This window comes from Eucyclogobius newberryi, unplaced genomic scaffold (genome assembly GCF_026437365.1).
Source record: "Eucyclogobius newberryi isolate DKJ021-1_F unplaced genomic scaffold, fEucNew1.0.hap1 SCAF_8, whole genome shotgun sequence".
Classification (NCBI taxonomy): Eukaryota; Metazoa; Chordata; class Actinopteri; order Gobiiformes; family Gobiidae; genus Eucyclogobius; species Eucyclogobius newberryi.
In genome coordinates this window covers 23,315,707-23,337,001 of record NW_027316500.1, presented here as the reverse complement: position 1 = coordinate 23,337,001, position 21,295 = coordinate 23,315,707, and the positions used below count along the sequence as shown (strand labels likewise).

General features: G+C 41.8%; 2 protein-coding genes across 4 annotated transcripts in view; one reads left to right on the top strand and one right to left on the bottom strand.

Moving 5' to 3' along the window:
- Positions 1-12,805, top strand: part of col17a1b (collagen, type XVII, alpha 1b) — a 35,668-nt gene extending 22,863 nt beyond the window's left edge. The window contains exons 25-57 of the mRNA XM_072437534.1: positions 1,306-1,341; positions 1,446-1,490; positions 1,562-1,597; positions 1,670-1,705; positions 1,825-1,887; positions 2,200-2,235; positions 3,681-3,752; positions 3,834-3,860; positions 3,949-3,984; positions 4,073-4,108; positions 5,512-5,592; positions 5,673-5,708; positions 5,787-5,870; positions 5,966-6,037; positions 6,704-6,754; positions 6,824-6,883; positions 6,955-7,017; positions 7,103-7,120; positions 7,212-7,229; positions 7,293-7,376; positions 7,454-7,492; positions 7,653-7,766; positions 7,860-7,979; positions 8,055-8,159; positions 8,235-8,372; positions 8,455-8,556; positions 8,636-8,815; positions 9,016-9,156; positions 9,234-9,461; positions 9,538-9,702; positions 11,698-11,778; positions 11,873-11,956; positions 12,032-12,805. Coding sequence (XP_072293635.1) covers positions 1,306-1,341; positions 1,446-1,490; positions 1,562-1,597; positions 1,670-1,705; positions 1,825-1,887; positions 2,200-2,235; positions 3,681-3,752; positions 3,834-3,860; positions 3,949-3,984; positions 4,073-4,108; positions 5,512-5,592; positions 5,673-5,708; positions 5,787-5,870; positions 5,966-6,037; positions 6,704-6,754; positions 6,824-6,883; positions 6,955-7,017; positions 7,103-7,120; positions 7,212-7,229; positions 7,293-7,376; positions 7,454-7,492; positions 7,653-7,766; positions 7,860-7,979; positions 8,055-8,159; positions 8,235-8,372; positions 8,455-8,556; positions 8,636-8,815; positions 9,016-9,156; positions 9,234-9,461; positions 9,538-9,702; positions 11,698-11,778; positions 11,873-11,956; positions 12,032-12,087 — 2,543 coding nt within the window. The 3' untranslated portion in view covers positions 12,088-12,805. The remainder of the gene's footprint in view (positions 1-1,305; positions 1,342-1,445; positions 1,491-1,561; positions 1,598-1,669; positions 1,706-1,824; positions 1,888-2,199; positions 2,236-3,680; positions 3,753-3,833; positions 3,861-3,948; positions 3,985-4,072; positions 4,109-5,511; positions 5,593-5,672; positions 5,709-5,786; positions 5,871-5,965; positions 6,038-6,703; positions 6,755-6,823; positions 6,884-6,954; positions 7,018-7,102; positions 7,121-7,211; positions 7,230-7,292; positions 7,377-7,453; positions 7,493-7,652; positions 7,767-7,859; positions 7,980-8,054; positions 8,160-8,234; positions 8,373-8,454; positions 8,557-8,635; positions 8,816-9,015; positions 9,157-9,233; positions 9,462-9,537; positions 9,703-11,697; positions 11,779-11,872; positions 11,957-12,031) is intronic.
- A 332-nt stretch (positions 12,806-13,137) lies between these two features.
- slka (STE20-like kinase a) overlaps positions 13,138-21,295 on the bottom strand; it is a 32,302-nt gene continuing 24,144 nt past the window's right edge. Inside the window, exons 12-19 of one of the 3 annotated variants that reach the window (XM_072437535.1) lie at positions 21,049-21,228; positions 19,272-19,364; positions 17,200-17,329; positions 16,073-16,197; positions 15,282-15,476; positions 14,938-15,063; positions 14,445-14,558; positions 13,138-14,369 (exon numbers count right to left, since the gene is read on the bottom strand). In XM_072437535.1, coding sequence (XP_072293636.1) covers positions 14,223-14,369; positions 14,445-14,558; positions 14,938-15,063; positions 15,282-15,476; positions 16,073-16,197; positions 17,200-17,329; positions 19,272-19,364; positions 21,049-21,228 — 1,110 coding nt within the window. In that variant the 3' untranslated portion in view covers positions 13,138-14,222. Of the gene's footprint in view, positions 14,370-14,444; positions 14,559-14,937; positions 15,064-15,281; positions 15,477-16,072; positions 16,198-17,199; positions 17,330-18,396; positions 18,469-19,271; positions 19,365-21,048; positions 21,229-21,295 lie in introns of all 3 variants that reach the window. The other 2 variants (XM_072437536.1, XM_072437537.1) reach the window with 2 other exon arrangements.

The window sequence follows — 21,295 nt, the reverse complement described above, 5'->3', positions numbered from 1 at the left end:
TGTTAAGGGTGTTGCACAACCCTTATTATTATCAATTATACACCTAGGATAGACTACGAAACGTGAAAAAAAGCATGTTATGGCACCTTTAAGTCACATTTAATCTGAAAAAGTAAATAAGGCTTGGACACGTCTGTTTATACATGTTTCAAGATATTTTATTTTTCCTTTGGCCTGTAGGCTTTATTAGACAGGACAGCTGAGAGAGAGAGAGGGGAGGACACGTTTCATGATGTTTCTGAAACAAGACATCATCCTTGAATATGTCAAATCCTCTCCTCAGTCGGTCTATCAAGGGCATCTAAATAGTCATAATGTTCTTTATTGAAGTGAGTCATAATGTTCTTTATTGAAGTGAGTAGCTTATACTTTAAGTTGCATATAACAATGAAAGCTTTTAGGACAACTGGCTTGTCATCAGAAGACTCATAGACCCAAGAGCTGATTTTTTTTGTGACTTTGTTCTTATACTTTCCTCTGAACACATCTTGAGAACTCAAAGGGAAACAGCCTTAGTCAAAGATATTTAATATTTTGTTTAATTTAACGCAAAACCTGTATTCTATCTGTCTCTATCCAATGTTTATACATCACCACATACAGTTAGTTACTGGCGTAATGGATGATTTTTCGGCGATTTGAGAACTCAGGTGGAAGTGCACATGCGCACTCCCCCGTGTGGACTGATACAACACACACGTGCGTTTGTTTATTAGCGCGACGGATCGCATCACATCTCTCGTCTCCTGTAGATTTCAGTCCACTTCTGCGTCAGCTCAAACTGTCTTTCTCCGTCTTCATTTTGCCCCGTACACTGAGGGAACTATATTATGATAGATCCATGCGCTTAGGCACGCGGAAACGTGGGGACGATCCGCACGCGGCTGCAGGTGAGCGATAGGTGCGTTTTATGATTGATACGTGGCAGGACTAATCAGCAGTCCACGCCACGAGGAAATAAGACTCAGATTTATGCCAAAAAAATCGTCCATTCAACCTTTAACTGTGTACACAATTACACAGTTTTTTTTATCTATGCATTTATTTTTTTCATCTAAAGTTCACTGAAAGTGCTTTCTGTCAGCAGCTTTGGGTATTAGGGCCCTAGAGACATGTTCTCTCACAAATGCTTAGAAAAGAGCATTGACCACAGTGTGCCAAACAAACACATGGTTCAAACCTCTTGTTAAAGGACAGTTTGTTAGTGAAGTTAACACACTGCTAATGTGTCACTTTGGGCCTTTAAGGAGAATTTACCTCCTTTACATTTGTCCATTACAATGTTATTTTCTTGTTCATGTTCAGGCTTAGCTGGATCTCAGGGCAACAGTGGACCTCCAGGTGAGTTGTATCTTATGGTTCAGACACATTTAGAACTCACTGTAGTGAGTAATAATCCATTCAATTATGACTTCTCTATATCGCCATGTGTTTTTGTCCACCAGGTGTGCAAGGATTCCGTGGAGAACCGGGATTATCAGGACAAAAAGGTAGTTTTTGTAAAATGAAAGAAAGAAACTCTTTGAATGTTTACGTTTGTACTGTTACGTCCTGTTTGTAGGTGACAGGGGCCTTCCTGGATTCCAAGGGCTGAAAGGTTTGTTTTTATAGACATTAGCCTCTATCCCATTGTTCAAAACATGAGTCAAAATATGAATGTTCTCCTCAGGTGAATCAGGCGACAAGGGTCCCAGAGGTCTGCCAGGTCAGTGTTAACTTCACACACCAAACCCATATGTGATTTTAAAAAATACATCAAAACATATTTGATCGGACCAATACTCTCTACTTTCAGACAAAATGTAATAAATTGTCATTTCTCAGGTGACGTTGGTGTACCTGGTGCACCTGGATCAGCTGGAGAGAAGGGACACAAAGGATCAATGGGTGAGTCAGTGACGTCACTATTTTAATAACATGGGTGAAAGTGGCTTTATTAACATAAAATGTGCTGTACTGTAATCTTCACTGTGTTGATTTGGAGAATAGTCAATGACTGATTTATTTTTTTGTATGTAAAATGTAACAGCAACATCGGCTCATAGTATAACATTTAATAAATGCATTACCATCAACTGCTGTAACAACACTAGTGTACCATGAGAGGGCAGTGTGTGACACGTTTCCCTCTGTCCATTTAACAGCACAAGGAAGAGAAACGCTCAGTCTGATTTTGTATTCATTTATTCCTTTGTCAAGGTCTTTCTGGGCAAGATGGTGCAAAAGGCTCAAGAGGTAAATAACCACTAGTATTTTTGATTTATTCATTTGAATGTAACAAATGGCAAGGCAAGTTTATTTGTAGAGCACAATTCATACACAAGGCAATTCAAAGTGCTTCACACAACCGGAAAAAAAAAAATCATTAAAATCACACAGAAATGACAGAAATCACAAAACAGTGATCTGAAAGAGAAGAGTGCAAAGAAAATCCTTTCAGTCATATGCACAGCTAAACAAAACTGTTTTTACCTTAGATTTGAACATTGTCAGAGTAGAACCTGTCTCACATCTTCAGGAAGACTGTTCCAGATTTTAGCTGCACAAAACTGAAACGCAGATTCCCCATGTTTTGTCCTGACTCTGGCACCAGCAGGAGGCCGGTCCATGTTTAGTCCTGACTCTGGCACCAGCAGGAGGCCGGTCCATGTTTAGTCCTGACTCTGGCACCAGCAGGAGGCCGGTCCATGTTTAGTCCTGACTCTGGCACCAGCAGGAGGCCGGTCCATGTTTAGTCCTGACTCTGGGCACCAGCAGGAGGCCGGTCAATGTTTAGTCCTGACTCTGGCACCAGCAGGAGGCCGGTCCATGTTTAGTCCTGACTCTGGCACCAGCAGGAGGCCGGTCCATGTTTAGTCCTGACTCTGGCACCAGCAGGAGGCCGGTCCATGTTTAGTCCTGACTCTGGCACCAGCAGGAGGCCGGTCCATGTTTAGTCCTGACTCTGGCACCAGCAGGAGGCCGGTCCATGTTTAGTCCTGACTCTGGCACCAGCAGAAGGCCGGTCCATGTTTAGTCCTGACTCTGGCACCAGCAGGAGGCCGGTCCCTGAGGCCCTCAGAGTCCGAGATGGTTCATATGGCACTAACATGTCTGAGATGTACTTTGGTGCTAGGCCATGGAGAGACTTGTACACAAGCAGAGCTGCTTTAAAGTCTCTTCTCTGAGCCACAGGAGCCAGTGCAGAGACCTGAGAACAGGACTAATGTGATCATACTTCCTGGTTCAGGTCAGGACCCGAGCAGCAGCGTTCTGGATGTACTGCAGCTGTTTTACAGCTCGTTTGGAGAGGCCAGTGAGCAGGTCGTTACAGTAGTCTAATCTACTGGAGACAAACGCATGGATAAGTCTCTCCAAGTCTGGTTTAGACACTATAACTTTTGATTTTGGTAATGTTTTTGGATGGTAAAAAGCTGCTATTGTGCTAATGTTGTTGATTTGATGTGGCTGTTAAAGTTCAAGTCTGAGTCCATTATTACCCCCAGATTTCTAACTTGATTTGTAGGTTTTAGAGTGAGACTCTGGAGGTGACCGCTAACACTTTCTCTTTGTTTCTGTGGGACAAAGACGATGATTTCAGTTTGTCTGAGTTCAGCTGGAGAAAATAGTTTTGCATCCACACACTGATCTGGATGCAGTGACAGAGTGAATGAAATGAAATGTCTCTTCTTGGTTCAAAGGTGACCAAGGCCCTGTTGGACCTACAGGGCTCCGAGGCCCCGCTGGCCCTCCAGGAGATGCCGGTCTGTCAGGTAAACGTGGAAACAGCTGCAAAATGGGTCATTTTACAACTATTACTGAGACTAATTTATCCTCTTGTATAATGTGTACAGGTCAACCTGGGCTTCAAGGACCACCAGGTAAAGCTTCTAGTCTTCATGTCCGTGTGAAGTGCATATAGCGTGAACACTGTGTACAATCAACCTTTTTATTGTGTTTTGGTTTTAGGAATTGCAGGAATTCCAGGACATCCTGGAGGCAAAGGTACTGTCACAGCACATTTACATTGAAAGGTTTAATTATATAAACCACATTATATACATCATATTTCTCTTCTCTTTTAATTTCTTAGGTGAACCCGGTGCCCCAGGAAGGATCATCAATGCAGGTAACAGAAGAACACTCGCAACACACACTTGAGCCAAGGTTCCATTTGGCCCAGTCCCAAACTGTGGCCTAACCAGCAGTGGCGGCTGGTGGTACAAATTATAGGGGGGTGCTATTTGACATGACCGTGTGTGTTTTTTTTTTTTTAAATGTCCAAAATAGAAATGTTTAACATTGAATGTATGATACATATTATAAATACACATTTACAACTGAATTAATTAAGTAAACACACTTTATTTCCACTTTTGTTAATGATAAGTTAAAAGTTAAGCGATACTTAATGCTTAGCGTTAGCCTTATGCAAGTAATAAACTAAAAAAAACGGCGTCTTTGTTGTCATGGTAACAGAGCACGGAGTTTGACAGACACATGTCTCGGCTCGGATTGACACGAAATCAGCCGCTTTCAACACGAATAAAGTCAGCAAACAGTTGAGAAGCTCATTCTGAGTCATTTTGGACGTACCTTTTGTCACAGACGTCTGTAGATGCAGTTTTAAGACGTAAACACGGAAAACACGGCATGTGTGGCACTTCCGCGTAGGCGCGCGCACATGTCTGTGTCTCTAGCGTAAAAAGTGTAGCTCCATGGCGTAACTTCTACGTTCAAAAGGACGCTTTCTGGAGCGCCCCATAGTCGCTATTTTCCTATGGAGAAAGCCATAGTGACGTAGTCACTTTTGATTGTGATTTGATTGGCTTAAAATCCCCATTGATTTTCTATGAAGCTCTGGGGCGCTATTCAAACCGCCCCACGGGAACGTAGAAAAGAGACGCAGCAGACCACGAGGCGCAAACAAAGTATACATCTATATCTATTTATATATATATATATATATATATATATATATATATATATATATATATATATATATATATATATATATATATATATATATATATATATATATATATATATATATATATATATATATATATATATATATATATATATATATATGGGTTAGGGTTAGAATATATATATATATAATATATATTTATATTATATATATATATTATATATTATATTATATATATATTATATATATATATATATATATATATATTCTTATTTTGCACATTTACACTAATAAGAATATGAGATATTTTGGAATAAATTATATTGTTTTTAGACAAAAGAAATTGACGTAGTTGGCAGATTGACAGGGGGGCGGCGCCCCAGCGCCCTTAATGGACCAGCCGCTGCTGCTCACCAGTCGAACCAGTCTATATATTTACAAATGAATATCAATTATTTTGTTTTCATGGCTTTTTTCCAATGATGTGAGTGCAATTTAATTTGCACCAGTTATATTTTTCATGATCCGACCCTTTGACCAGACAGAGCTTTGGAAAATCCGGTCATCTCTCCTTCAGGTGATAATTCCATGTTGTTTTCCAGCTGGTTCTAGCTCTGTGGGGATCCCAGGACCCCCCGGCCCCTCTGGCCCACCCGGCCCTGCTGGACCTCCAGGATTATCAGGTCCAAACCTGCACTGTCAGAATATTTACATGTTCAACTAAAGCATCCTATTAAAATTCTCTTTATTGGATTGTGTTTAGGTCCCATTGGTCCTGCTGGTCTTCCTGGCCAAACTGGTAGGTCTTCTCCTTTTCACAAACTCCAATACCTTTTGACACTCACATGCTGTACTTAAATCCTTGTTTCTCTTTAAGGTCCTAAAGGTGACAGAGGCGACCAAGGGGAACCAGGAGTAACTGTGAAAACCAGTGAAAGTATCAGCTCAAGTAGAACCCAAAGTAAAAGCTTTAAAAATTCTAAACAAATATACCTCTGCTACTATCTCAACGTCAATCATACTTTTACACAAAATATGTGCTGTGTTTTTGCCTAGGCCAGTACACAGCAGGGGGAGGGTCTGGAGTATCAGGGCCCCCTGGCCCCCCAGGACCACCTGGACGTCCAGGTAACATCCTATGAAATAATCCCTGTTAGTGATGCGTGTGTCGGACCCAATCTACCTGAGTTCAAATCCAACCAAAAAATGATGTTACATTGTGTCAACATGCACATTAAAACTACCTGTTGCGGCCCCCTCACTGTCTGCGGGCCACGCCCTCTGTACGAGCGCTAATGTCAGGTTTCATGATGTGGGTTTTGGGAGAAATCTTTCTATAAAACATGAGTAATTTCCTTGATTTTGGTGAGTTTCTCGTGCATTTTTAGTGTTATCCTACTGATTACTATTGTTTTTGCATATCATGGGCACAAACAACTATTTTCCAATGCCATAATAACAGCTTACTGTAACCATTACCATATATTGAAGCAGAGTAGTAATATGCTAGTCTGTTCAGCCTCCAAAGTTCCATGTTTTATGTTGTTGAACTCTTCACTTGATTCCAATCTGTTTCCAGAGTCGTTGATTTCATGCTATATGCTGTTAATGGTCAGGAAGTAGTCAGTCTGTGGTCTCTTTATTCTTGCTGCAGTGATCAGACTCTTCAGGGGGGATGCCCCCCCCCCATATCCCCCCTCAAATTGCACACTGGTTATGGGTTATGGGTTGACACATGCATCACTAATCCTTGTCTTATTATATTAAGATGTCACTAATAAACTCTTGTTTTAGGAGATTCAAGACAGGGTCCACCTGGGCCTCCTGGTCCAGCTGGCCCGCCTGGTAAGTATCCGCTGTATTTGGAAGAGGTTGTCAGTATTTTAAATTAATCACATTAATTTTGCTGCTTAGGGTCTGGTAGACCCGGACCTAAAGGAGACAGAGGAGAGGCAGGCTTTGCTTCCGGCTCAGGCATGTTTAATTTGATCATGTTTAATGCCCTGCATGAGTCTAATCCTAAAAGACACTGTGATGCTTTCCAGGTACAACATACTACACCGGACCACCTGGTCCACCTGGGCCCCCGGGACAGAAGGGATCAGCAGGTATGTGTCAGGGGAAGGAAGGAATATGGCCTTTATTTAAAAGTATAACATTATTCTAATAGGCAATACATTGTTATCTCTTCAGGTACCCCAGGACCAAGAGGTAAGTGTTGTGAGGTGATGATGTTTGTTAAATATCTATCTTCACTTGCACAATTAATTCAATGCACTTCTCTGTCTTCACTGTTTTTCAGGTGAACCAGGAAACACACGTGAGTCATGATAATCCTAGTCTTTGTGTTAAAAGGTGAATGTTGAACTCAAGGCCTTTACAGTTTCTTACAGTGGGGTGCAGACAGTGCAGGGCCCACCAGGCCCACCAGGACAGCCTGGGCGTCAGGGGCCACAGGGCATCAAAGGTAAAACAACCTTCAGACATAACATGGCTTTGGGGGGATCTGTGCCATTTTGACAATTTTGTTTTGTCTTTACTAAGGCGATCCTGGAGTCCCTGGTATTCCTGGCACATCCAGAGGTGTGTGTTGCTGAGTGTTTAGGGTTTTGGTGTCTCAGCTGTTAAAGGCACATCTCTGACACAGACTAATGCATTATGTTGACATTACCTGTGTGACGGACTCATTAATATTGCATGCAGGTATAGATGAAATTAGATCTTAATCCTTTTATTCGATCAGGGTCAGTGTCTGTCACTGCCGGCCCACCTGGTCCTCCTGGACCCGCAGGACCACCTGGACAGTCAGGCTCGTACACTTCCAGTGAAATACGCCAGTACATCACTGATTACATAAGTATGAAACTTTGGCTTAAACTCCTGAAGACACTTGACAATAACCTCTAACTAATGAACAGGATGTTAAATGTTGTGTTATCTGCACATTCAGGCCGCAGCAGTCAGTTTGCTGGACAAGGACCTCCGGGCCCCCCAGGGCCTCCTGGTGCCCCTGGATCCTACTCTGGCTCCCTTGAGGACCTGTCTGTTCGGATAATTGCATACTTACAACGTAGGTTTGATTGTAAAGTTACTTACTTTTTGTGTAGATTACAACTTTAAATCAAACCTTCTTAATCTTGTTAAGGGTCAAGTTCTAGTGTGAGAATCGGTGTACCAGGTCCTCCAGGACCACCTGGGCCCCCTGGTCAGGGCTCTCTGACAGTCACCTCCCTAATTGCATTGTTACAGAGTGAGTACAGACTAATACAACAAAACCCTCCCTGGACATTGTAAACAAAATGTATTTTAAACTGTGCTCCTGCAGGAGACGATGTGAGGAGGTTTGTGATAGGACCACCAGGCCCACAAGGACCACCTGGACCCTCAGGAGCAACAGTCGAGGGGTCTTATGGTGGTTACAGTATAGAGCAAATAGCCACTTACGTTATCAAACTCATAACTGGTAAAGATGCTCGTCACACACAGCCTTAAATGAATGAGAGCTGATATTTTAGTCTGACCTCTGACTGTGCCTGTCTGTACAGACAGAGGTCTCGCTCGAGGACCGCCAGGACCACCTGGACCCGCAGGTCCTGGAAGCTCAGGATACACTACAGCCACCATTGATTACTCTGCACTTATGAGAGGTAAGATCTCTTTTAGACTGGTCTGAAAGTCTGTCGTCTTCATGACCTTTTTTAATCTTGACTTGTTTTGCACACTCAGATTCAGAGTTCCGCTCCTGGATGAACTCTGCTCTACAGCACACAACTTCTGGACCCCCGGGTACACCAGGACTACCTGGACCCCCTGGACCCCAGGGACCCCCTGGAGTGTCCACCTCCACTGTGTATGGTTCAGGAGGTCGCAGCTATAGCTTTGAGGACATCCAGAGATACATCCAGAGTGAGTCCAGGGCCAATGTCGAGACATATTATGTAAAACTTGTAATCTTATTTCAATGTTTTTCTCATTTGTTAATTTAAAGTTGTAGTTGAAGTGATCCATGCATGTGGCTTAGACATGCTTAAATGTGAAATCCCCACCAAATTTGTGTAGTAATTGATAAATAGCAGCAAAATAGTGTAATATTCTTGATTTTTCAGCTTCTGGGATACAAGGTTTGCCAGGGCCTCCAGGTCCTCCAGGCCCACGAGGACCACCAGGCAGTTACAGTGGCTCCGTCAGTTACAGTGGAAACTTCCCTCGGGAGAGTATCCGCACTGAATTGCAGCAGTATCTGTCCAGTAAGCACCTCTTATACTGTCACTGCACAGATTCAAGTCACACCATTTCAGATGAATATAATGATTTGTGGCATTAGGTGAGAGTGTCCTTCGCTCCATCATGGGCCCTCCGGGGCCAAAAGGAGAGAAGGGAGACCGTGGAGAGCCAGGTTATATCCGTAGCCAGACTCAGAGTCAAAGCTTCTCTCAGGGTGATTCTCGTTATGGCACCCATGGGACTCAGATTAAAGAGATCGACATCAGTGGGCTCACAGAGACTCTGGACTATTCTAATGTGGCCCTGAAGGTCACAGACTACATCAAGAGTGAGTAGCCCTGAGTGCACTGCTCACAAGTGCACAGACAGACCAGCTCATGACTGTCTCTGTCACTGTTTGTCAGATCAAGGCTTGCTGCAGGAGTATCTGGTGGATGGCTCTTCGCGGACTCAAGTTCGAGCTATTCAGGGCCCCCCTGGTCCACCAGGCCCCCCCGGCCCCACGGGATACAGCCGTGTCCTGGCCTCCTATGGCAACATCACTGCTGACCTGATGGACTTCTTCAGGGGTAAGAACACTATGTGTTGCTATCATGATGAACATAACTCAATACATACACTACCAAATACAGTGTTGACCAGCGCCACTAACCTGGGGACTCAATGTCTCTCAGCTGGTCACAACTTCACAGAAGGGTCTTTACAAATGGAATTTCAGAATCAGAATAGGGTTTAATGCCATTTGTCAATGAACAAAAAATTCACAAACATAGGAACTTGTCTTGGTGAACACAAACAACAAAACATTGAACAATGAATACAAAACGGCATGATGTGTACATAATAAAACATAAAGTTATTTAGTGCAATAAGAGTGAACAGTGCAGTGAGTGCTGTGAGTGCAAGGTGCTTAGGCAGTGTTCATGAGTTCAACTGCAGAGGGAAAGAAACTGTTCTTGTGACGAGAGGTTCTGGTCTGGATGGACCGTAGCCTCCTGCCTGAGGGGAGTGGCCTCCTACCTGAGGGGAGTGGCCTCCTGCCTGAGGGGAGTGGCCTCCTGCCTGAGGGGAGTGGCCTCCTGCCTGAGGGGAGTGGCTCAAATAGTCCGTGTCCAGGATGAGAAGGGTGATTCGACCTGCACGTCCCAGAGCCCTGGAGACGTACAGGTCCTGCAGAAATGGAAGTTCCCAGCCGGTCACCTTCTCAGCAGAGCGCACAATACGCTGTAGTCTCTGTTTGTCCCTGGCTGTGGCTCCAGCGTACCACACGATGATGGAGGAGGTGAGGATGGACTCAATCATGGCCGTGTAGAACTGCACCATCATCTCCGCTGCAGCTTTGATTTCCTCAGCTGCCACAGGAAGTACATCCTCTGCTGGGCCTTCCCGGTGAGGGAGCTGATGGTGGGGGGGGCTGGGGGCTTTGAAGTCCACAATCATCTCCACTGTCTTCTGGGCGTTGAACTCCAGGTTGTTACCGCTGCACCAGGACCAGCAGGTCCACCTCCCTCCTGTAGACAGACTCATCCCCTTCCGAGATGAGCCTGATGAGGGTGGTGGTGTCGTCCGCAAACAAAATTCGTTTTATGGAGTCGTGGCTGGAAGTGCAGCAGTTTGTGTACAGGGAGAAGAGCAGGGGAGAAAGTACAAAGCCCTGTGGAGCTCCTGTGCTGATAGTCCGCATGTCCGAGACATTCTTCCCCAGCCGCACGCACTGCCTCCGTCAGGAGGATGCTCCCCCTGCAGGTGGAGTCAGGCACGTTGAGCTGGGAGAGCCTGTCCTGGAGCAGAGCAGGGAGGATGGTGTTGAATGTAAAGCTGAAGTCCACAAACAGGATCCTGGCATAGGTTCCCGGGGAGTCCAGGTGCTGCAGGGTGAATGGAATTTCCTCATTGACCTTGGGACAATGGATGGAAATTATGTTTTATATTATTGTATATTGTGTCATGCTTAATGTCTGACCATCAACATGCTGTGTCTCGATCAAATACTTAAAGGCGTAATGGACGATTTTTCGGCGATTTGAGAACTCAGGTGGAAGTACACATGCCACTCCCCCGTGTGGACTGATACAACACACACGTGTGTTTGTTTATTAGCGCGACGGAGCGCATCGCATCGCTCGTCTCCTGTAGATTTTCCGTTTCTTCTAAGCCAACTCGAACCGTCTTCATTTTGTCCCGTACACTGAGGGAACTATATTATGATAGATCAATGCGCTTAGACACGTGGAAACGTGCTGCTCTCGGGGGACGATCCGCACGCGGCTGCAGGTGAGCAGTAGGTGCGTTTTATGATTGATACGTGGCAGGACTAATGGGCAGTCCACGCCACGAAAGTAAAGTAAAAAAAACACAGATGTGCTTATCTTGAATAACAATGCATATATCTTAATATTTTAATGCGATAGAAACGCAATGTCCTCTTTCAGTAAATCCACGCTGCCTTTGATTCAGTGACACTGGCAAATCAGTGTGAGCTCTAAACTGAAAGCAGAGCGTATTCTATAACTCTAGATATTTAACGTTTCATAACGGCTGCTACATGTCCTCTTTTGTTACAGCACATGGCACCATCCCAGGCCCTGTAGGTCCATCTGGTCCCAGAGGGGAAAGGGGCTACCCAGGACCCAAGGGGGAGAGAGGTAAAAGACAAGGCTTTGGATGTGTCTTTATTTAGTGATATTAGTCAGAAACAAGGTTTAATATAACATCAATATATTTTTGTATTTTTCTCAGGTTATGCGGGACAGCCAGGTCAACCGGGACTACCAGGGCCATACACAATACGAGTTCCACACACTCTCCAGAAGAGAGATACAGGTAAAACAAGTCAACATATAAATGACTAAATGATGTACCTTAAATTGTGTAACTTAAACATGTCCTTTATTTCAGCTAAAAAAGTGCATGGTCTTCGTCACAAAGACCTTCGGTCAGCTGACGGAGCCTGAACATTTCATTCTACTGAGTCATCTGCGTTTCACTTTTTCTCACTTGTAGATTTCTAACTTCATAGCAATTTATCAAATTTAAAATGCTCAGTCTTGCACATGTTTAAATAAAAGTGGCCAAATGCATCTGTCTCTCCAAACTGAAATATTTCATAGAAGGGTGACTGACTGATTTTAGACACATGGGTGTATAATGTTTACTTGCTGAGTTAGACGCTTGCTTTTATACTTTTTAAAGGAATATTGTTTGACTGGCATGTGCGCTTGTTTGGATTGTACTGTGCGGCTTTTTGAGTGTCATTTATTGTTGCGTTTTGTATTTTTGGAGGATTATATTGTAATAAGGATTATACACGTTTTAAACCAAAGGGCTGTCGCAAATCATTATCCATTCTGGCCAATATGTTAAGACTGGTTGGTTTACACGTTCAAGTCAGTTCTCAAAATGAATAAATAGTGAATTATCTTTCTAAAAGACACAATGAACTGAGGGTGGTTTTTGCAGCACATGGACTATGCATCTGCTGTTTTACTTGAAAGGTGCAATGAACATAGTATTGAAGGCAAAAGAAATGGAGTCAGATAATCAAAAGATATGTATCATTGGTCTGTATATTTTTGTATATTTGAGCACTGAAATATACGCTTTATAAAGTGTTGGAAAGACTATCGTGGCTTACATTAAAATGCTATATTTGAATAAATCTATTTTTTGGAATTGAGAGTATATTTTATTCAACATGTAAAATAAACAAATTGAAGCAGTCAGTTTAATAACTGAAGAGTTGTTATTGCTTCTCCTGGAATTTGCCGCAGTATGACATTAAACTGTACCTATCTCCATGGAAACACACCAGGCCAAGTGACAGGTCATATCTTTGGAGAGGTGACTCAGTAAGAATGCATGTTTTTCAAAGGTTTTCAACTGAATAAATTCTAACGTACATAGATGACAATGCTATGCCAAGGAACATTACAGGCAAAGCAATCACGTTTCCAAGGAGACGAGCACGTGGCGGATGGATGGAAAGAAAAAAACTTGACAACAAATAATAAAAACTGTTGATATTTTATTTTACATGAATAAAGACAACTGAAAATACATTTGATCTGACATGAGAAATGCATACTTGTCATTGTAATCAAATAATGATCATAATGTCTGACCAAACAAAATAAAAAATGTCATTCAGCATTCATAACAGCAAGAAGGGGATCAACAGTTAAGAAATGGCAAAACAATGCAGCATAATCTTGAATTCTTTATTAAGACCACTTCTTTGAATGGAGTCATTAATGTGACAGCAAGCTAAATATAGGATTTTAAAAACTAATAACATAAGGTATTTGGAATCAAAAGAACAAAAATGGAAGGTGGCAATATGTTTTATGATTTCAGTTAGTCTGCAGTTTGAACAGACAGAAGCAGCAAAAAGGTACTAAACCATCACAAGACAGTTAGCAAACTGCATATTTTATCATTAACCAATGTGGCAAAACAGTGCAAATAAACAGCAATACATTCCTTTTGCATCCACGTGTCTTCATATTTTAAAACATTAGCTCAAAGTAAGTCCCTAAAAGTAATCCGATGTACAGCATAAAACTATCTTGAGGTTTTCCAATAGAAAAAAGAGTAATGGAAAATCATTATATAAAAGGTATGTCGTTGCTGATTGAACTCAGTAGAATACAGTCATCATCACAATGTGCGACTAACCTTATATATGTAGGTTCACATTCACCTAATTCAGAAACACATCAGCTTATTGTTTACTATGACACCTTTTTCTCATTTCGAGAGTAAAATACATATTTTTACAGAAGCAGTTTTTTTTTAATCATTTCCAGTGACCCAATTTGTATTTTTGACACAAATATTTTGTTTTGTTCCATTTTGGAGTGTACAACATTTAGGGGAGAAGCTCTGTGAACATGCTGGGAAAGTGCAAAACATCTTTTCTTTGGGCCCTAACCGTCTTGAAGGATTGAGGAGTGGTTTCTTGTGTGAGAGTGGACTTGGGTTAGGCACATCATGCTCCCATAGGGTAAACCCATCGTGGACATTATCATGGTTCTTAGGAGGATCCATCTCTCACTAGAGTCTGTAAGTGCAGCTTGGTGCTCACAGAGGGTTATACACCCGAGTTGTGCATGTTGGGAATGGGGTAGAACTTGGACACTCGACTCTGAGTGGTGGGATTAAGGCATTCAGACTCTCCACTCATTTTGAAGAAGACTTCCTGCTCCTGGAGCTTCCTCTGGAACTCCTCCTCCAGTGCCTGCAGGGGGCAGCACATACAAGTCAGTGCTTTTAATCTTAATTATACAAAGGCTGTACTTGAGTATGACAATACCTTTTTCCGGGGCCTAAGTTTCTCTCTCCACTCTTTTATTTCTTGGTTGTGCTCTTCATCGAGTTCTTTCAGCTTCTCTGTCTCGTGCTCGATCAGCAGGTGGCATTTCTCGTTCTAAAAGATAACACAGGAGCGCACGTGCCATAAAAGAGTGTGAAGTAAACTGTCTTTAGAGTTTAGAGCAAACGTTATCATATCATTAGATCAGAACTTTGGCCATATATTCAAAAGTTTAGGATCAATGAGTGCATGATTGTTTATGGTTACAATTATTTGGGTGAAAAAACTATAAATAGATTTGATATGAGTTCTGATTAAACAAACATGTCCGATGAGAATGATCAGACAAACGGTGTGTAAAAGCACTATAAAAGCAACACAACAATGATCTTTGCTCTACAGAAAAGCACAGTATAAAAAGCTGTCTGAGAATATTTTGTAGCTGCCCTTGACATGCTGTTAAGTGTGTAATGTGTATAGTCTCCATGGTTACCTGCAGGTGTTGCAGTTCCCGGATGTTGGCGTCACAGTGGAGCTGCAGATCTCTCATCTGGTTCTCATGTTTTTGATGCTGATGGAGCCGCTCGTTCTTCTGCCTCTTATCCTCCTGAGCAGCAAACTACAACCACACACATTTAAAGACGTTTTCTATGTTATTAAAACAGACATGGTAAAAGTCATCACATTTTATTAAAGTCCAAAATGAGCAAGTATAATTAGTATACTGTAGAGCTATACTAGTGACACAGTACAGTTAATTCCAAGTGCATTTAAACCATTCATTTAGTGATTTCATTCCAGTGTACATGCTTCTATAGCCGTAGCTTGTGTGTGCACCTGTTTGATGCGTTCTCTCTCTTGCTCTGGAGGGACTGGTGCGGTGGCTGTGATGCGGAGGCTCTTCTTGAACATTGCCATCCTGGTTTTGGCGTCGCTGCGCTGGATCTTGGGAAGACGAGCCCTTTCCTGAGTCTGTTTGTTCTTCAGCTCCTCGATCAGTCGCTGGTTGTAGCGCTGCATCTGCTCCATTTCCTACCAAAGAGAGACTTTTAGAATGGTCGAAGCGAAGCCCGCCAGATAATATACAGAAAACAGTCCGTGAAGTTAACTTTAGCCAGCTAAAGTGTAAAAACACAGACATTCATTCATTGATTTAGCAACACGATATGCTATTGCGGCTGGGACCCACAGTGACCATGACAGCAAATTATTTTTTTATTTAATTTATTTGTGTAGTTTATTGTTTTTTACCTAATTTCACAAAAATATGCAGCTTTCAATTAAACACACATATACAGACTAAATTCACAAATCACTTTTGGGAACCATGCCACCATTAAAATGTATTGATAGGTAAAAATATAAAAATACATACTGTAATTAAAAAAAATAACAAAATAGACTGTTAGTTTCCAATTCAGAGTGATTATTTTGAATAGTCAAACGCAAAAACATCAAAAGTCCTCAAATGTTGCCTTTTAACAGGGAGTTGAATAGGTGTTCATTATTTTCTTTTATTTTCTTTTTTCACACTGAAAATGACTCTGATATTAATGTAATAGTACATAAAATAGTGATAAAACCATTTCTACTACAATCACACAGTATGATACTCTTCCAAACCGAACCTTCTCATGTCTTTTGAGCAGCTGATGCCTTTGAAGGAAGTACTGGTCTTTTAGCTGCTGCTTGAGCTGCTGGTGCTTCTCCTGCAGGTGGCGCTCCTCCAGCTCCCACATGGCGGCTTCCCTTGCTACATCACACAGAAAACACACGTTATTTCTGAGGCGTGCTGAGACGTGGTCTGCAGGAGTCTTCCCGTCGTCCCACAGTGATGACCTCACACGATGACAGCCTCTGAAGCAGCTGTGTTTCCATTAACTCACTGTCAGCGTTGATATTCACATATGGAGTTGAAACGGGCTAAACGTGGGCGCTGAATGTTAATGCGCTGGCTGTCTGGAGCTGGAGAGTCTCACAGCTGTGGTGTCTGGAATCCAACTGGTGTTTTTTTTAAAGCTCTTTTCTCACCATTTTGGAGTTTAACAAAATAAAAATGGTGAGCCAAGGGAAACAAAAGCAATTCTTGATTGCAGCGGCCAGTGTGACAGGAGAGTGGATGAATTGCTTACATCCCCAAGTGGAGGAGGAAAGCCCAGGCCTTTTTTGTTTTTTGGGTGATTTTGAATGAATTCTCTACTTGTTCACTCAGTATTCATTGCCCAAGGTCATTGAGTCCTTAGATGAGATATTTGTCACTATGAATGTTGCAAAAGCATGAAGTTGTAATTTAACACAATTATATATGTTCTGAATGAGTCTGCTGATGATTTGTGGAATTCAAACATCCGAATTTCCACCTTTAATGTCACAATTCGGGCAAAATTGAAACAGTGATTTCTGAGGCTCAGATGGAGAGGACCTTGAAACAGGATTAATAAAACTAGGCCTGTCACGATCATTAGATATACAATATATATAGTATTGATCTATTATTCTTTACTGATGCTATCTATCTATTAGTGAAACTTTGTTTCTTTACAATATTCTGCTAAAATGGTCATCAATAATTTATTTGCCATATTGTCTGTACCAATATATGGCACTTTGACACATTTTATTGTGACAGGCCTAAATGAAACGCTTGAGTGAAGCTTAATACAACTCTAGTAGGATGCTTTTGATGACTTGTAACAATATCTAAAGTAAATGATCATAATATACACTATACACAACACAGGAGTGCCGACCTCACCTCTCATGAGCTGCTGCTTGTGGTTGAGGCAGTCTCTCTCAATAGTGGCAATTTCCAGTTTGTGTTTTTGGATGATGATCTTTAAGGCGCTGTCCAGTTCTTGTTGCTGCTTCTGTAAGAACTCCTGCTCCTTTGGAGTCAGAAAGAAAAGGCAGTGAGGAATAATGACACGGCTGGAGAAGCATAGGAACAACTAAAACCAAACAGAACTGTCAAAACGGCCCTGGTGCAAGTCACAATGCTGTATAATATACTTTTGAGTTATGAAAAACACACAAAATCACATCATCAACTCCTGCAGGATGGAGAAACAGAGAAATAAAACAGGTACACACTTTGTATACTCACATAGAGATTCACCATTTCATGTACCCTGAACATTTACACATGTTCAGTTTTTTTGTTTTTTTTAAACCAGATCTAATCCTCTAAACTGTCATTTGAAAATAAATATTAAAGATCCCTTTCATAATATTCAGGATTACAAACTGTGAATATCGTCTCTAAGAAAACTAGAAAAATAGGCCTATTATTTTTCAGCTCTTTTGTAGCTTTTTGTAAAATGTCTGCACTTTTGTGTTACATTTTACAGTCTATTCATTCTTTGTGTGAGTAATACTTCAACCTAGACTTTTAGAATGAGATGCAAACATATTTCCGAGGACTGCACAAAAGCATAAGTATCTATATCGCAGTATTGGCTAAAACAATAATCAATATCTGACAGAAATGTAATGTTTCTTAAAATGAAGATGTTGAAAAATGTTGATTCTAATTCATGATTTCACTTATTCAGTCAAAATTGTCCTTCATTTTGTCTCTGTCGTTTTATTTTTGACTAATACAAATAAGGCATGATCATATTTGTTTTAAAATAACTGAAATGATTGTGTCAAAAAGTACTCAAACGCCGCAGTAATACTGATATTGCATTACTTCTAACATAGTGCAGCGTTATATAGGATTACGGATTGAATTATAAAGTACATTTACATTTCAGATACGGACAGTTCAACAGGAAGACTTCAGACAGAGTGGGAGAAGAGAGCCACTGCACGACCACAGCGATGAACACTCAAAAGTACAGCGCCCATGCTTCCAGGTGCTACTGTCCCCATGACGCACCGTCCCCATGACAAGAAGCACGTGTAAGTATGGGCCAAAGTGAGGGAAAGACACTCCGCTGAGGCGACTTACATCCTGGATCTGAGCGTTGAAGAGTGCGCATGAGGACAACTGAAAAGACTGTATCATAACCTGCGCCACGGCCTGTGAAGGAGAGGGACACAGAAGCAGACGCGGCGGCCAATCACACGCTCCGCTTCACTTTGTACACATTAGCGGGCATGCAAGGTGGAAGCGCCGTTAAGTATGTACAGTTTGTTTCACTTTGGAAGCTAGGAAGCGTTCAGTGCGTTCAGGGCAGTCTGTCATCCGAGCGATTTTTTTGTTAGGTTTTCCGTGCGTTCAGCCAGTTAAAGGTGCATTTTGTTACTTTTCTGAAGGAAATGTTGTTGCTCCGGACAGAGGCATGCTTGTTTCCATGGAGACTGACAAGCAGGTGGCGGACCAGTGATGAAGTGCACTTTAAGGTTTGCTTTTACATATGTTGGTTTACATCGGGAAACACATTATCCTATTTAGAAACTGTTTTAAGAGTAAAATGACAAAAAAAAAACGGATTATTTTGAACTGCTTTGTCAAAAGGTGGAACGGCAGTTAGCTAAAGACCAAAAAAGTGAGTCAAAAATCACCCCAAAGCGTGCGGGCGTGTCATTTGCGCACACTAAACGCTTCACAAAGGACTTTTATCTGCAGATTACTGACAAAGGAGAGGAAAGACGGTGGTTTGAGCAGTTATAGTCTAAATGGAGAGACGAGGAGCAGGTGTTTTCTCTGCCTCCTTCAAAGCCTCGTCTGTTACAGGAAATCTCCATTCTAACCCTCCATTCTAACCCTCCATTCTAACCCTCCATTCTAATATTCTAACCCTTCCCTGAATGAATGTGATCCAAAAGGCACAGTAATCCAGAAACAGTGGTTTACTTGGTTAAACAGTGTTAGATGTTTACCTCTGCACTCTTAGTGAGGGACAGGTCCTCCTTTAAGCGTTTCATGAGCTCTTTTCTCAGGTGTTTGGGCGACTGCCCCACCTCCATTCTCACCTACAGTTTGGGTTTGCAGACACTGGTTCAAATGGCTTTTTCATTCAATCATAGCAGATCCACCCGGATTATGCAGAGGATCATTGCCAGCTCCCACCACCAACTCAATTATAGTTTTATATTTTCAATTAAAGAAACCATTTTATTTCTTAATCCAGAAACGCTTGGATAGTATAGACTCAAACGCCACCAGAAATAATATCAGATTCAAGCATACCGAGAGATTAGTATCAGAGCCAAGATCATATTAAGACAAGAGCATATTAGACAATCCAGGAAAATATTAAACTTGATTAATGAATAAAACATTAGTCTATTTATATCACCATAATATTCTACAATATATTAGAAAACATGCATTCCCATCACCAAAACCACTCTACACTCACACCAGAAACAAAGTTATTCACAATAATACAATAAAACAAAGTCATATATAACACATTTCAATAGATATATGTATAAAACATAAAGGCTGCAATAGCAAAGCCGTGACTGAGCACATCTTATGCACCTGCCAAGAGAAAGGAGAAAGCACGTCCTTAACATCTTTACACGCAGCAGGCTTTCTGAAACTTTATCAGTTAAAAATAGTGCCATCGTCGCGGCACCGCTTGGCAACAAGCTCCAGGCGGATCTTAAATAAATAATAGATCCCACAAGCAGAAGAAGCAGTAAAGCAGCCGTGTGTCCATCTCTTTACACGTCAGAACAGGACTTTACAGAGCAGCAAGGCAAACACTTTCCTTAAGATTATTGAGCCAGCGATAAGTAAGCACCCACAGCCTGTCACAGTTACAAAACTGACTTATCATCACACTTTTTACTCTGTTTCGCCTATTTTTTATTGTAGAGAATTTGTTTGCATTTTAAACCCTTTCAACAAACCATCTCATGCTTTATTTATGGCTAAGACAGTTTAGAAAAGGCTATAAATATTATACTTGTTTGGGATGCAACCTTACAGATAACCTCACAAGTATTTACTGATATTAGAGGGACGCTCATTATATTGTAGAAATCTAAATATGGTAATAAAGTCTCTGATTATTTGTGGACATATTGTAAAAAATGTAACTTTAATGAGGTTTTAACCTTGTTACGACCGTGTTTTCTCATCATCAATTTACTCAAAGTTGTATTTTGATTAATTCCTGCATATTTGAGTTAATCTTGTATTGTCCTGCAGCTGAGGCTTGATGGTTCAGAAAATCCCTGTTTTCACCTTCCCCCTATCCCCGCCCACATCCTCTATGCAGTTGTGACCATTTACAAATACTCAAAATGTCAAATGTCAAAATGACCTGTAAATGACAATCTGCTACTTGTTACGGTGAAACGTCACTATGAAGAGGGCGGGGCTGATCAATTCAGCAGTTTCAAACCGTTTATCATGAACAAAATGTAACATGATGATCTACTCACAGTATGTTATAGTTCAACATTAAGCACTTCAAAAAGCCTAACACGTCTCCTTTAATCTCAGCTACAACGTAACAAAGCCATTATTGTCACATTCCTTCACTATAATGTCCTTCAGACTTTGTGAGTGTGACAGGCTTCACCACACGCAGCTTTAGAGACACATTTTACATGCAAACACCACCACCACCACCACCACCACCACCACCACCACCACCATCACACACAGAGCCCTGGCAGAAGCGGCCATGCACCAGCGTACCTCCTTCTTGCGGTTCTTCATCATGTTCTGGAACTTGGAGAGCTCCTTGTCCTGCTCAGATTTGATGCGTTTGGCCTCGTCGCGGAGCCAGCTGGTGTGGTCGTGTTCCAAGCGCTCAATTGTCTGCTTTTGCTTTTTCTCCAGGTTCTCTACTTCTTGGTCGTACTGCCGCTTCTTAGCCTGGATCCAAACACAAAGAAGATATTCACATGCAGTTTTACAGTACGGAACCACCAATACAGTGTGA